Below are 13,714 nucleotides of genomic sequence, written 5' to 3' on the forward strand. Positions count from 1 at the left end.
TAACTGAGAATACAGGAATACAGAAAAAGCAGTAACTGAGAATACAGGAATACAGGAAAAGCAGTAACTAAGAATACAGGAAAAACAAGAACTGAGAATACATGAATACAGGAAGCAAGTAACTGAGAATACAGGAAAAGCAGGAACTGAGAATACATGAATACAGGAAGCAAGTAACTGAGAATACAGGAAAAGCGAGAATACAGGAAAAGCAGGAACTGAGAATACAGGAAAAGCAGTAACTAAGAATACAGGAAAAACAAGAACTGAGAATACATGAATACAGGAAGCAAGTAACTGAGAATACAGGAAAAGCAGGAACTGAGAATACAGGAAAAGCAGGAACTGAAAATACAGGAAAAGCAGGAACTGAGAATACAGGAAAAGCAGGAACTGAGAATACAGGAAAAGCAAGAAAATAAATCAACTAGTAACTGAGAATACAGGAAAAACAAGAAAATAAATCAACTAGTAACTGAGAATACAGGAAAAACAAGAAAATAAATCAACTAGTAACTGAGAATACAGGAAAAACAAGAAAATAAATCAACTAGTAACTGAGAATACAGGAAAAGTAAGAAAAGTCGCAAGTAACTGAGAATACAGAAAAAGCAAGAAAAGCAGCAAGTAACTGAGAATACATGAATTGAAAATACAGAGAATACAAAGAAAGCAGAAAACTGAGTAAACTTAGGAAGAGATAATATAGAAAAAGAAGAGATAAATAATTAGGTATGTACAAAAAGAATGCAAAAAAACTTCAAGTATGTATAATAAAAGAGAATGCAGAAAGCTTCAAGTATGTACGGTAACAAATATGGTACCATAACATAGCAAAAACCCTTCCAGTATAACATAGCACAAAACTTCAAGTATGTACGGTAACAAATATGGTACCATAACATAGCAAAAACTCTTCCAGTATAACATAGCACAAAACTTCAAGTATGTACGGTAACAAATATGGTATCATAGCATAACAAAAAACTTCAAGTATGTACGGTAACAAATATGGTACTATAACCTAGCAAAAAAACTTCAAGTATGTACCGTAACAAATATGGTACTATAACCTAGCAAAAAAACTTCAAATATATATAAACTTCGTATGTACCGTGTAGAAAACTTCAGCTATGTATAAACAATAGATGCGTGCCTATAGTATATATAGTTTTACTAGATAACATATATATTTCTATTATTTGTTTTTTTTATCATAAATAGTCATTTACTATATATATTATATATAGGCCTACTCCATAACCCAAAATTTTCTACTCAACAAATAAAAAAAAATAAAAACAAACATTTTCTAAATCACATAGGCTTAACTTTTCAAAATAAAAAACAAAAAACAAACATTTTCTAAATCAGATGGGCTTTTAACTTTTCAAAATAAAAAATAAAAATAGTTGTCAAACAATTTTGACTAAACTTTACTAGTCAAATATGTGTGAGATCAATAGTCGGTAACTTACGCCTCCGCCTCTTTTCTATTCAAGAGAAAATCTTCATAGCTATCGAATTTCAGTATTATTTACCAAATTACCGTGCAAGTAGAGCTTTTCTTTAGAACCCTCGACGTCTTTTCCTGCCAGCCACACCCTTTAACTCTCAACCTATATAGCAAAATAGCAGTAGGGTCTTCCACTTCCATTTATGGCACAGCACATATTCGTTTTTTTAAATAATAATTTATAACCGTATAAAAAATAATAATAATAATCTATGGTTTAAATATTTTAATACAAAAAATTCTAATTTAAATTCAAACCTCATGGTAAGCAGAGCAATGTACTTTGAAGTATCGCTGTGATTATTTTATAAGAAAATCTGATTTTTCGGAGTTACTGAACGAAGGGATATGGTAGATCATTAACTTACCGCCACAATTATGCACATGGATTCATTGATGCCTCCAGCTGCTGCATATCAATCCTCGTGTCTTTTTCATGGGTTCCTCAACGATCCACAATTTCGAAGGTGGATGAGATACTCGAACGCTCGAAGCCATGGAATCTCCATCGAATCCCCCAAGACCATAACTACGAAGTACGGTATAGAATATTAAATACGGGCCTGACAAATTTACCAACATGGATGTGAAAATTTATAAACTATGCTTGCAAGTGTAGCATTAATCTATTCATTGTTCAGATATCTTCCCTAACCCAATTAGATTTAGCCAATAATTATATGAGCCTATTATTTATATATTTTAGAGATTTACCCAATAATTGTATGAGCCTATTATTTATATATTTTAGAAAAATGATGTAAATATTTTAAGAAAATGAAATAGAGATAACTAAAATTTTAGGAATAAATTGTGTACCATCTATTATAAATACTCCTCTACCCTACCCATGTTTTTATCACCCCTAGAAATTCTAGAAATTTTTAGTCTCAAGTAGCAAAGTATAGTAGTATTCTACAGAGTGTAATCTCTTCTCGATTGATCTAAATAAAGAGTGCAAGTATTTTTCACAGGAGAGTTATATGTAACAAAGAAAGAAAGAAAAAAGAACTTACCACATGCTAGATATTAAACACAAGCTAGTAAACAAAACATGGAAAATGTAGTGCAAGAAATGGCTTACGGTTTCTCGTTGAAGTAACCAAAGAATGGCCTATCCTCATTTTGCATTCATACTGAGGATTTGGGTCCACGAATGTTCTCGGATATCAAATCTGTCAGCAGTTCTGAAAAGGCAGAGATTGGGAGACCATGAAAACTATTTTTGTACCTTTCAAGCCAACTCAAGTTTGAATGCAAAGGGCAACAAATGAGATCGTTGATTAAATCTCTTATGGATAAGAAAAGAAAAAAAGATAAGAAGTCCTGATATCTTACTTCAAATAGTCATTGCCATCAAGCCCACCTAAGCACGCCATTGAGCTCCACTGCCGAAACAGCAAATCGCGGAAGAAAATAATCAAGCAGTGAAAATAAATTGTTGACATCTCATAAGAAAAGAGAATAAAAAATTGTGAACAGATAAAATGCAACTGCAATGGTTAAGAAGGTAAGTAGACAAATTGGCCAAAGAATATGTTTTCACTCGGTAGCATTGACCTCGCATGGATTTATATCCGAGGTTAAGTCGAGCATGGCAAATGACCTACCATTAAGCTAGAAAAGAAAACTCCAAGCAAATTTGTTTCTCATAATCAACACTTGGTAGAACTATTTTGCAAAATTAACCGAATGAAACATGTGTTATGAAAGAGGTGGATAAACTTATTTTTATTTTTTGGAACAAGATAGAAGGTGGATAAACTTAAAATTAAACATAAGAGACGTGCAGAAATAACCATTTTACCTTTTGTAGCATGGACCTTGTCTAAATCCATAGTCCAAGATCTAAGTCAAGCATTTCAACATCTAAGTAGGATTCAATGCCATTTCCACCACCAACAGCAAATAGTTTGTTACCAATGCTAACTCCTCCAAGGCTTCCCTTGGCCAAATTTACAGAAGGGCACATAGTCCAATCATCGGTTTCCGGGTTATATGATCCAACTTCAACAACAAAAAATGAAAATGAGAGAAATTATTTTACTACACAAACAAAGACATCCGATAATATGAGCAAAAGTCAATACCAGTGTTATGCCATGCACTACCATAACCACCGCCAAAAACGTAAAGCTCACTATTCAACCACGCAACAGAAGCATATGCACGTACAAGCAGAAGAGAGATAAAGAGAAAAAAAAAAAAAAAAAAAAAAAAAAAAAAAAAAAAAAAAAAAAAAAAAAAANAAAAAAAAAAAAAAAAAAAAAAAAGAAAGAAACGTACCAGCTTTTCCTCCAAGAAAACTATTTTCTTAGCTTGATCTGCTTTAGAATTTTTTAGCTCTTGTATCTCCTGAACCAATTACAACCAGAGAGATGAAGTATTAAAATACACATTAGACGCCGTGATTCAGAGATACGTAAAAATATAAATCATATATGCAATACCGTAACTACCTTAGCAATGAGAGACTGAAGTTCAGTCACAGAACCAAAGTCCTCTTCATTGCTCTCTATGGACTTTATTGGTTCACCGAAACTACCATTATTCTCCAAATTCATGTCCTTATTAAGGGTAGTATGATCTGTCTCACTTGTTAAAGGCAACACTGGATTTTCATGATTATAGGCAGTTGTAGTTTATGCAATACTCGGTAGTTCTCCTCTCCATTGGCCTCATTTGCATCAGAATGAGCACCAAATGCACTGTTTTCTGCGTCTAATGAGGAAGTAACATCTACAGCATCTGATACTTGACTTGCCAAGTCAAAGTGCTCCTCCGAATTTTGTGGTTTGATCTTTCACTTTCATCCCTTATTTCCAAGGAGGGGAGGCCTGTACAAAAAGTCTCCACCTCATTGTAAATTGTGGTACATGTGGAGCCACGGCTTGAGATGCTAATAAAGAGATAAACTTATTTGTCTGAGCATGGTCTAGCCCAAACCAGAAATGAATGGGGCATAGTTGTAATTATAGGTCTGAACAGATTTTCTAACAAAGGTTGGCACTGCTTCCGAACAAGACTGTGAACCGCATTTTCTTGGTGATGACCATTGAGTATCTTTAAAATCGTGCGACTTAGGAGAGACAACACAAGTATGGAAATTTTCTGGTCAAACCTGAGCTGGATAAAGTGTTCTCTCTGAACCATCAGTAGTCCACCCATATGGATTAATATTCGTCTGACCAGGATTGATATTCTACACATATGAAAAGTTTCTCTCCCTATAGTTGAATAGAAACAAAGGCAAACCAGGATCGATATTCTACACATATGAAAAGTGTTGGGAAGGCAAACCTATACAGATGGAAAATAGAGATGTTAGTATCAAAGGGCAGAAAAACGAAACGAAACAAAACAAGAGGATAATCATAGAGTGAAGAGGGAAGGAAAATTGGAAGAAGAACAAAGTATTGGATATCACCGTGTAATTTCCAATAAAATAAATGATGTTCTTTAAGCTAACAAAGCGCTGAAGTGTAAATATAAACCAGTAAAAGAAGTAAAAGAAAAAGGGAAAGAAAAGCAGAAAATATCAATTGAGTTGGGGATACGAACCAAAAAGCTGGCTGGAAAGACACTCCTTCATATGCTGTTTGTACATCCAAATGTTACGCTTCCAAGGTCACACTAGCTCAAAATTCTGGACACTGCAGCAGCATTCAATCAAGCAGAAGATCCGGCCTTGAAATATAGAGCTCTCTTTCCTGAATTCATTCAGGCATATATAGGAGTGAAAAAAAAAAATCTAGTCAAAATCATAAACTAAAATAATACACTGCACATTGTAACCAAAGTCACACGTGTCATCCCGCACAACAAATTCATCCCCTGGAATTACATTCATTGTCCATTTTAACTATCTCCGGATTTCTGCTATGAAAACATGTAAAAAGAAGAAGTAGGTTCTGAAGTGGAAAACCACATCTAGTCGAGATAACTTATTTTTTACATACTTTTGGCTCTACAAAGCTGGAAGAAGAGCGTAAAATTATTTGACGGAAGCAGAAGGAAAAAAAAAAAAGCAAATATTAGCAGAAGTATGAAAACTGAACACTAATAATGTTAATAACAAATTGACCTTTTGTGTGGTGATTCATATTTGGTCAAAGTTGATTCATAGTTGGCTGATGACTTGAGTTCACCAGAAGGTAGAGATCACACAGTATTTATATAGCATGCTATATAATAATGTCAAAATGATTCGGTGAGGAGAAGGTAAAAATGAAACACTTAAATGCTTAAGGATCATTAACGTGCAACACAAAAGGAACAACTGAAACTACACCGATTACAAAGTACAAACATAAAAGTATGTCAAAATGCAAAAAGATCTTCCCGAACTCCAGAAATTCCACAAATAGAGGGGAAAAAACAAAAACAATGTAAATTGTAAGGCTGGACAAAAGAAACAATTAGTAACAAGAAATTGTATAAATAACGACATTTACAAAATCTAATGAGAAATTAGCGAATCTTCTACCATGACAGTATGAAAGTACTCATGAAGGTCTCTGGCGTGATTCCAAACGGTAAGCATATAAAAATATTAAGCACAGGAGAGGAAAAACATGTTATCTGAAAGAAATGAACAATTCTTCGANCTGCACATTGTAACCAAAGTCACACGTGTCATCCCGCACAACAAATTCATCCCCTGGAATTACATTCATTGTCCATTTTAACTATCTCCGGATTTCTGCTATGAAAACATGTAAAAAGAAGAAGTAGGTTCTGAAGTGGAAAACCACATCTAGTCGAGATAACTTATTTTTTACATACTTTTGGCTCTACAAAGCTGGAAGAAGAGCGTAAAATTATTTGACGGAAGCAGAAGGAAAAAAAAAAAAGCAAATATTAGCAGAAGTATGAAAACTGAACACTAATAATGTTAATAACAAATTGACCTTTTGTGTGGTGATTCATATTTGGTCAAAGTTGATTCATAGTTGGCTGATGACTTGAGTTCACCAGAAGGTAGAGATCACACAGTATTTATATAGCATGCTATATAATAATGTCAAAATGATTCGGTGAGGAGAAGGTAAAAATGAAACACTTAAATGCTTAAGGATCATTAACGTGCAACACAAAAGGAACAACTGAAACTACACCGATTACAAAGTACAAACATAAAAGTATGTCAAAATGCAAAAAGATCTTCCCGAACTCCAGAAATTCCACAAATAGAGGGGAAAAAACAAAAACAATGTAAATTGTAAGGCTGGACAAAAGAAACAATTAGTAACAAGAAATTGTATAAATAACGACATTTACAAAATCTAATGAGAAATTAGCGAATCTTCTACCATGACAGTATGAAAGTACTCATGAAGGTCTCTGGCGTGATTCCAAACGGTAAGCATATAAAAATATTAAGCACAGGAGAGGAAAAACATGTTATCTGAAAGAAATGAACAATTCTTCGATCACGAGGTATTTGAGAACTTGATCCTAGAGTGAAATGCAGAGTACAATTCGTTTCAGAAGAANCACTAATAATGTTAATAACAAATTGACCTTTTGTGTGGTGATTCATATTTGGTCAAAGTTGATTCATAGTTGGCTGATGACTTGAGTTCACCAGAAGGTAGAGATCACACAGTATTTATATAGCATGCTATATAATAATGTCAAAATGATTCGGTGAGGAGAAGGTAAAAATGAAACACTTAAATGCTTAAGGATCATTAACGTGCAACACAAAAGGAACAACTGAAACTACACCGATTACAAAGTACAAACATAAAAGTATGTCAAAATGCAAAAAGATCTTCCCGAACTCCAGAAATTCCACAAATAGAGGGGAAAAAACAAAAACAATGTAAATTGTAAGGCTGGACAAAAGAAACAATTAGTAACAAGAAATTGTATAAATAACGACATTTACAAAATCTAATGAGAAATTAGCGAATCTTCTACCATGACAGTATGAAAGTACTCATGAAGGTCTCTGGCGTGATTCCAAACGGTAAGCATATAAAAATATTAAGCACAGGAGAGGAAAAACATGTTATCTGAAAGAAATGAACAATTCTTCGATCACGACGTATTTGAAAACATGATCCTAGAGTGAAATGCAGAGTTCAATTCGTTTCAGAAGAAAATATTTAAATTCCGGAGATTATCTAACTAATATGAACAAGTGCCTAATGATACATCCGAAAGCGAATCTTCTACCATGACAGTATGAAAGTACTCATGAAGGTCTCTGGCGTGATTCCAAACGGTAAGCATATAAAAATATTAAGCACAGGAGAGGAAAAACATGTTATCTGAAAGAAATGAACAATTCTTCGATCACGACGTATTTGAAAACATGATCCTAGAGTGAAATGCAGAGTTCAATTCGTTTCAGAAGAAAATATTTAAATTCCGGAGATTATCTAACTAATATGAACAAGTGCCTAATGATACATCCGAAAGCGAATCTTCTACCATGACAGTATGAAAGTACTCATGAAGGTCTCTGGCGTGATTCCAAACGGTAAGCATATAAAAATATTAAGCACAGGAGAGGAAAAACATGTTATCTGAAAGAAATGAACAATTCTTCGATCACGAGGTATTTGAGAACTTGATCCTAGAGTGAAATGCAGAGTACAATTCGTTTCAGAAGAAAATATTTAAATTCCAGAGATTATCTAACTAATATGAACAAGTGCCTAATGATACATCCGAAAGCGCATGTCAAAATACATAGCAGACTTCGCCAGGAGTTCTTATCGTCTTTAAGGCATCAAATCTGCGAGCATCACTCGCAAACCACTAACCAGACTTCGGAAGAAGAACGATAACAGGAATAAGCACTTCAAATATCACTAGGTTTCTTAAATGCTAACTTCTAATAAACTAAAAACCAGAAATCCATGGCTACAACTATAAAACGAGAACAATATCGAATCATTTTCAATAATAAAAAAACCACTAAATCAAACGAGATTCTCGCTATCTGGACGTACCTTCCGTCTTGAGGCGAACTATACAAATGAAGACCTCGCCGTCGGAACAAAGCAAATTTTCACAGCGATGGATTAGGATAAGAGATCACAATATCTGGCAACTCTTACTTCCACAAAATCTAAAATGAAATTCTTCAGGCGATAATGAAGTTTCCTTTCACTCTCTCGAGAACTCTCTCACAATCGCGAGAGAGGCGAACAGAGCGACTGTGCTTTACTGTGTAAAATCTCAAAAAAAGAATAAGAAAAGGCGCGAAATGAGGTGCTTCTCAACGCGCTGAAGAGGGACTCTCAGTATGGTGAAGAAACGTGGAGGGTGCGATCAAGTGTTCCGTGCTTATAGTATAAATCAGTGTGACTACACGTGTCGCGTATATGCGGAATCAATGGCACAACTTTTGCAATCTAACGGTCAGGGAAAAACATTGAAACAACTAAATTTCAAAGGTTAAAGAAATAAGTAAGACTAATTAAAAAAAAATGAAACTATATTGTATTCCAACACGTCGTCAATGCCAACTTTTTTAATTTAATTTATATATGTTGAACTTCCGCTAGATTGGCTTCGGTTGACCTTCCAACTTTTTTCCAACACGTCGTCAGTGCCAATGAGACGACCGAACATCTTATGATTATCCTTTTAGATGTCGTACCTATATTCTTTAAATCGAGAGGCATCATGTTATAGCAATAAAGTTTTCAGTTGGTGACGAATGAGGTTTTCTTCTAGTCCGTAACAAGCAAATGGATTTGATTAGGCTCAGAGTAAGATCTCTGAAACATGATATTTGTATTTAGTAGTTGCATCTACGAGTTTGTTGATTCTAGAAAAAGGGAAGTTTTCGTTTAAACAAACTTTATTCATGTCGATAAAGTCGATCTATACCTTCCACTTTTCGTTCATCTTCCAAATTAACACCACAGGGATGGCAATCGAAAGTTGTGAATTTTTTTAAATAAACTTTTTCTCTAGTGTGTCCATCTCAACAATGACTTCATTTCGAGTGTGGTTAAAGGATCGTTTTGTTATACATGTTTGAAGTCTACGTCAATGATGAGTCGATGCACCATCACCTTAGGGTCAACACTTGACGTTGGCTTGAAAAAAGTTAACAAGACACTTTTCTCTGCTTAGGGTTCGACTTATAGCTGATACTGATTCGTTAGTCTTCAAATAATAACAATATGGATTCTATGGCTTTGACTAGTCTGTCTTCATGCTCAATTCCCTCAAGGTAAGAAGGTAGTTCAACTCCTTGATCGTGAGATCCCACATCAATTAGAGAGAAGTTCGAAGGGGATGGATTGTGAGATTCATCATCAGTTGGAGAGAGGAACAAAACATTATTTACAATTTACAACGGTGTAAAAACTTCTCCTTAGAAAACAAAACGCGTTTTAAAAACCTTAGGAGGAAACCCGATAAGGAAAGTGAAAAGAGGACAATATCTATTAGCGATGAGCTTGAGTTGTTACATTCCTTGTCCAATAGCACCTCAATAAGTAGGTGTTTTAGAAAACTAAGGCAAAATAGGACAATATCTATTAGCGGTGAGCTTGAGCTGTTACATTCCTTGTCCAATAGCACCTCAATAAGTAGGTGTTTTAGGGAACTAAGGCTGACTCAATTAACTAGAGCATTAAAAATGCAATATGTGGGGTTAGTGATCACCAATCATATTTGTTTCCCTTGACACCCCACTTTGTTGCTCATAGTCTTGGTTGTACACCAGTCGATAACCACCACTCGTTATAGTCAATCTCTAGAGCTTACCGATCCTCTTCAAAGATCCTTTTGAACTTTAAATTTTCTTTTTGGAAGACTTTCATATTAAAAATCATAAACAAAAGTGAGATTGAAAGTACGCTCTTACTATATATATATATATAACAAATATTGGAAATAAATATTTGATAGAGCATTATAAATGTATTTTGGATTAGGGGTTGATCGTAACACGCGCCACACAGCGCGAACACGTTCACATTAAACGGCGGCGTTTCAAGCAGATCCCATTTTAACAAGCCCCTACTATACTTCTTTTGTCAGTATATCCTTCTCAATTTTCAAAACCTTCCAGACGCTAGACCCTTTTCCTGGGTTTTTCCTTTTCCTTTTCCATTTTTTTAACGAGCCAGAGGAAAACAGTTTCCGTACCGGCAAGAAGGAAGGTAAAGAAAAACCGATTCCGTTATCAAATTTTTACATTAATCCCTTCAAGACAACTTAATTTTTCTTAATCTCTTCTTCGTTTTTCATGAAATCGATTTCGGTTCAATGATTTTTCACAAAGCAGCGTTTTCGGTGCCTCAGAATCTCGCCAAATCACAAAGTCAAGGTTTCGTTTGATTAATCGAAGCCGATCGTGTTGAAATAGAATGGAGATTAGCGGAGGAACAGAAGCCTCGAATCGTGTTCCGTTATCAGAAGTTGTTTCTGATTGCGTCAAAAGATGGTTTAAGGATACTTTGACAGAGGCCAAGCGTGGGGATATCAACATGCAGGTCTTGGTTGGTCAAATGTATTATAGCGGTTATGGCATTCCAAGAGATGCTCAGAAGGTGACTTTCTTTCCTATCAATTAACGAAGATCCTTATTGCTTAATTCCTCCAGTTTTGACGAAATCAAGAACTTAAGTTCATTGAAATTCCTGTGGTTATTATACTGATATATGTGGGAATTATTGGTCAACCATATGCTTCGTAAATATTGCAAATTCTGTTTCGTTTTGGCCAAAAATAGTTATCGGTTTTCTCAGGTTGCTTGGTTCTCTGTAATTTCTGGATTTGTTGCAACTTTGAGGAGATTGGAACATCTCTTAATGTCTTTCTGACACATTTTTGAAAATTATGCTTGTTTGTTAGCAATTCTTTGGTAAGGTTTTCACGTTCTATGAAAATACATTTGAACTTAAATTTCCAAAACAAAATAAAAGTTTTTAAAAACTACTTACTTTGTTCCCGAAGTTCTGCTTGAATTTTGAACATGTTCTTAAAAAAGTAGTTAAAAACAAGGAACTATAGATTAGGTGGGAAATAATGTTTACAAGGTTAATTTTCAAAAGCAGAAATCCAAAACTAAATGGTTATAAAAAAGGAACTAATTATTTGATTTTTTTTGTTTTTTTTTTTGGATGAAATCCTATTGGCTTAGTGGAATTTTATGGTTTCAAATGCCTTTGATTGCAGGGAAGAATTTGGATGACAAAAGCATCAAGAAGTCGGTCATCCGTCTGGAAAGTTAGTGATAAACATCCAGGTTGATTGGCATTTTTTTAAAGAATATAAATCTCTTTTTTTGTTTTAATGTCTTTTCCTAACCTTATCCATTATCTATAATTATCTCTTGCTAATTTCTTAAGCTAACTTCGATTGTGATAGGTTATAATGCTAGCGATTCGGACTCAGATGACTTGACTCACGATTCTTAACTAGATCAGTGCTGTATGTCATGTCGAAACAACCACTGGTATCTTTAGCACAACCCGTCTTTCGATATTTAACTTCTTGTTCTATGGCTCTTATGTGTGACATCAATTATTCTCTGTTGCACATGTGAAAATGTTCTAGTGACAGGGAGAAATTCGGTAAAAGATGACGTTTTTGCTTACTGCTTAAGGATTGATCTTTTATTTTTTTGATGATATGATATACCTTATTGTTGAGTTCTTAAAACTTCAGCTATAAGTTGAGGGTGGGGGGCGTGTCTATTGGAAAACAACTCCCTCCACTCGATCCTACCACATTGTAGCTACTTTTATCTAAACCTTGAATACGTAATTAAATTGTAATCTCTAGTTTTTCTCTCCTACATCTAATTATTGCTCTAGATCTAGCTTCCGTGAACAATTTTGGGCGGGGGATTTGTATGATTTTGAATATCAAGTTTGTTGAAGTTAAAATTGTAGTTCATAAGCCAATCTGAGCATAGCTTAATTGATTTGAGTAGATGTCATTGACGAAGAGGTGAGTATATGTCTATCCTCACATATTGAACTAAAAAGTATTAATAGGTCATAAATGTTGGTTACAAAGGGATATTCTGCCTTACATGTTCCATGTCACTTGTTTGTTGTTCATGATGCTTGATATCCCTTGGGCGTTCATGTTCGTCTTATGCAAGTCTTGCTTTCTAAAAGATGACTCTTTCTTGTTCTTGTTTTTGTTTTGTAAAAGGAAATTCTTAAACCCTTGTTTTTCTTGAGATAAGATTCGATTAGCTTAGACTTATACGCTTCAAGTCAAGTTTCCACTCGATGACTATCTAGAATGATCGTTTTATCCTCTAAACATGTTTACGTGTCATCACCAATCAAGCTGATGTTTGTGAGACAAGTTAGCTGTATACTGAATGTGCAATTACAGGTCATGATTTGCTATGGTTGTTTGTGCTGTCCAAACTGACCAAACTGTGCAATTCTTTAAGCTTGTACTCGGCGAAGTGCTTTCCTTGAAAACACTTGATTTTGTAGGATGTGCTTTTCACTTGGGGAACTCTACTTGCTCAGCAACATTCGTAGCTGCGAAGAACAACATTCGTGCACTTGAATTTAAACGGATGTAATATGCTTTGATTTCACCTTTACTCTACAAAGAATTTGTGGTCAAATAGGCTAAATCCTATATCCATTTTTTATTCTGTTTAGGTTGCCTCTGTTCACTGTCTGCTAGACATTTTCAATTGATTTTTGCATAATTATTAAATTCTGAACTCTTTTAGTTGCTAATCAAATTCTCTTTTAAGAACATCGGTGCCTTCTACTTGGTCTTTCCTCTTTTCCTCTTTTTTAGTTAGTTGCTAGCCTATAACACCTTTATCTCGCTGCTGTGTTAAAAGGTATAAAATCTCACCTTCATTCTTCTTTAAATAAGGACCAGAGATGGTCATTGAGGCAGGGAGATCGGTTATAGTTCATACCCGAGTAAAAAATTTTAATAACTTTTTTTAAAGAGATTAAGAGTATTAATGTTGTTTTTCAAGTTTATGGGTATCTGATACGCTGTATTATCAGTTTCGTCTATATACTAACAAAGAGTATTTTGTCGTTGTCTTACTTTGTGTGGTTGATTTTCAACTTGAATTCGTTCAAAATTAATAAAACTACATTCAAAATTAATAAAACATGAAAAATAAATTCTCGATGACCCACCTATCACTTCTGTCTTAAATCTTTTCATTTCATTAATATTAATTCACAAATTTTAAGTTTATTTGTGACTATGTATTTGTTT

General features: G+C 34.4%; 1 protein-coding gene and 1 pseudogene across 3 annotated transcripts; one reads left to right on the forward strand and one right to left on the reverse strand.

Annotated features, from left to right (window-relative positions):
- Positions 1-1,380: 1,380 nt before the first annotated feature.
- LOC111800187 lies at positions 1,381-8,715 on the reverse strand (annotated as a pseudogene).
- A 1,826-nt stretch (positions 8,716-10,541) lies between these two features.
- On the forward strand, positions 10,542-13,225 carry LOC111799597. Of its 3 annotated transcripts, none has more exons than XM_023682997.1 (5): positions 10,542-10,653; positions 10,779-11,043; positions 11,672-11,741; positions 11,864-11,951; positions 12,848-13,225. In XM_023682997.1, the coding sequence occupies exons 2-4, from the start codon at positions 10,861-10,863 to the stop codon at positions 11,911-11,913; spliced, it is 303 nt and encodes a 100-aa protein (XP_023538765.1). In that variant the 5' UTR covers positions 10,542-10,653; positions 10,779-10,860; the 3' UTR covers positions 11,914-11,951; positions 12,848-13,225. The 3 variants fall into 3 exon arrangements, with proteins under 3 accessions (XP_023538765.1, XP_023538764.1, XP_023538766.1); XM_023682996.1 differs by having other exon boundaries at positions 12,955-13,206; XM_023682998.1 differs by having other exon boundaries at positions 10,796-11,043; positions 12,955-13,206.
- Positions 13,226-13,714: the final 489 nt, after the last annotated feature.

This window comes from Cucurbita pepo, chromosome LG08 (genome assembly GCF_002806865.2).
Source record: "Cucurbita pepo subsp. pepo cultivar mu-cu-16 chromosome LG08, ASM280686v2, whole genome shotgun sequence".
Lineage (NCBI taxonomy): Eukaryota > Viridiplantae > Streptophyta > Magnoliopsida > Cucurbitales > Cucurbitaceae > Cucurbita > Cucurbita pepo.

Excerpts from the sequence above, each read along its gene's own strand:
- LOC111799597 (XM_023682997.1), top strand. The coding sequence starts at position 10,861 with ATGGAGATTAGCGGAGGAACAGAAGCCTCGAATCGTGTTCCGTTATCA. Across the intron at positions 11,044-11,671 it reads TTCCAAGAGATGCTCAGAAG|GGAAGAATTTGGATGACAAA; the intron begins GTGACTTTCTTT and ends CTTTGATTGCAG. Across the intron at positions 11,742-11,863 it reads AGTTAGTGATAAACATCCAG|GTTATAATGCTAGCGATTCG; the intron begins GTTGATTGGCAT and ends CGATTGTGATAG.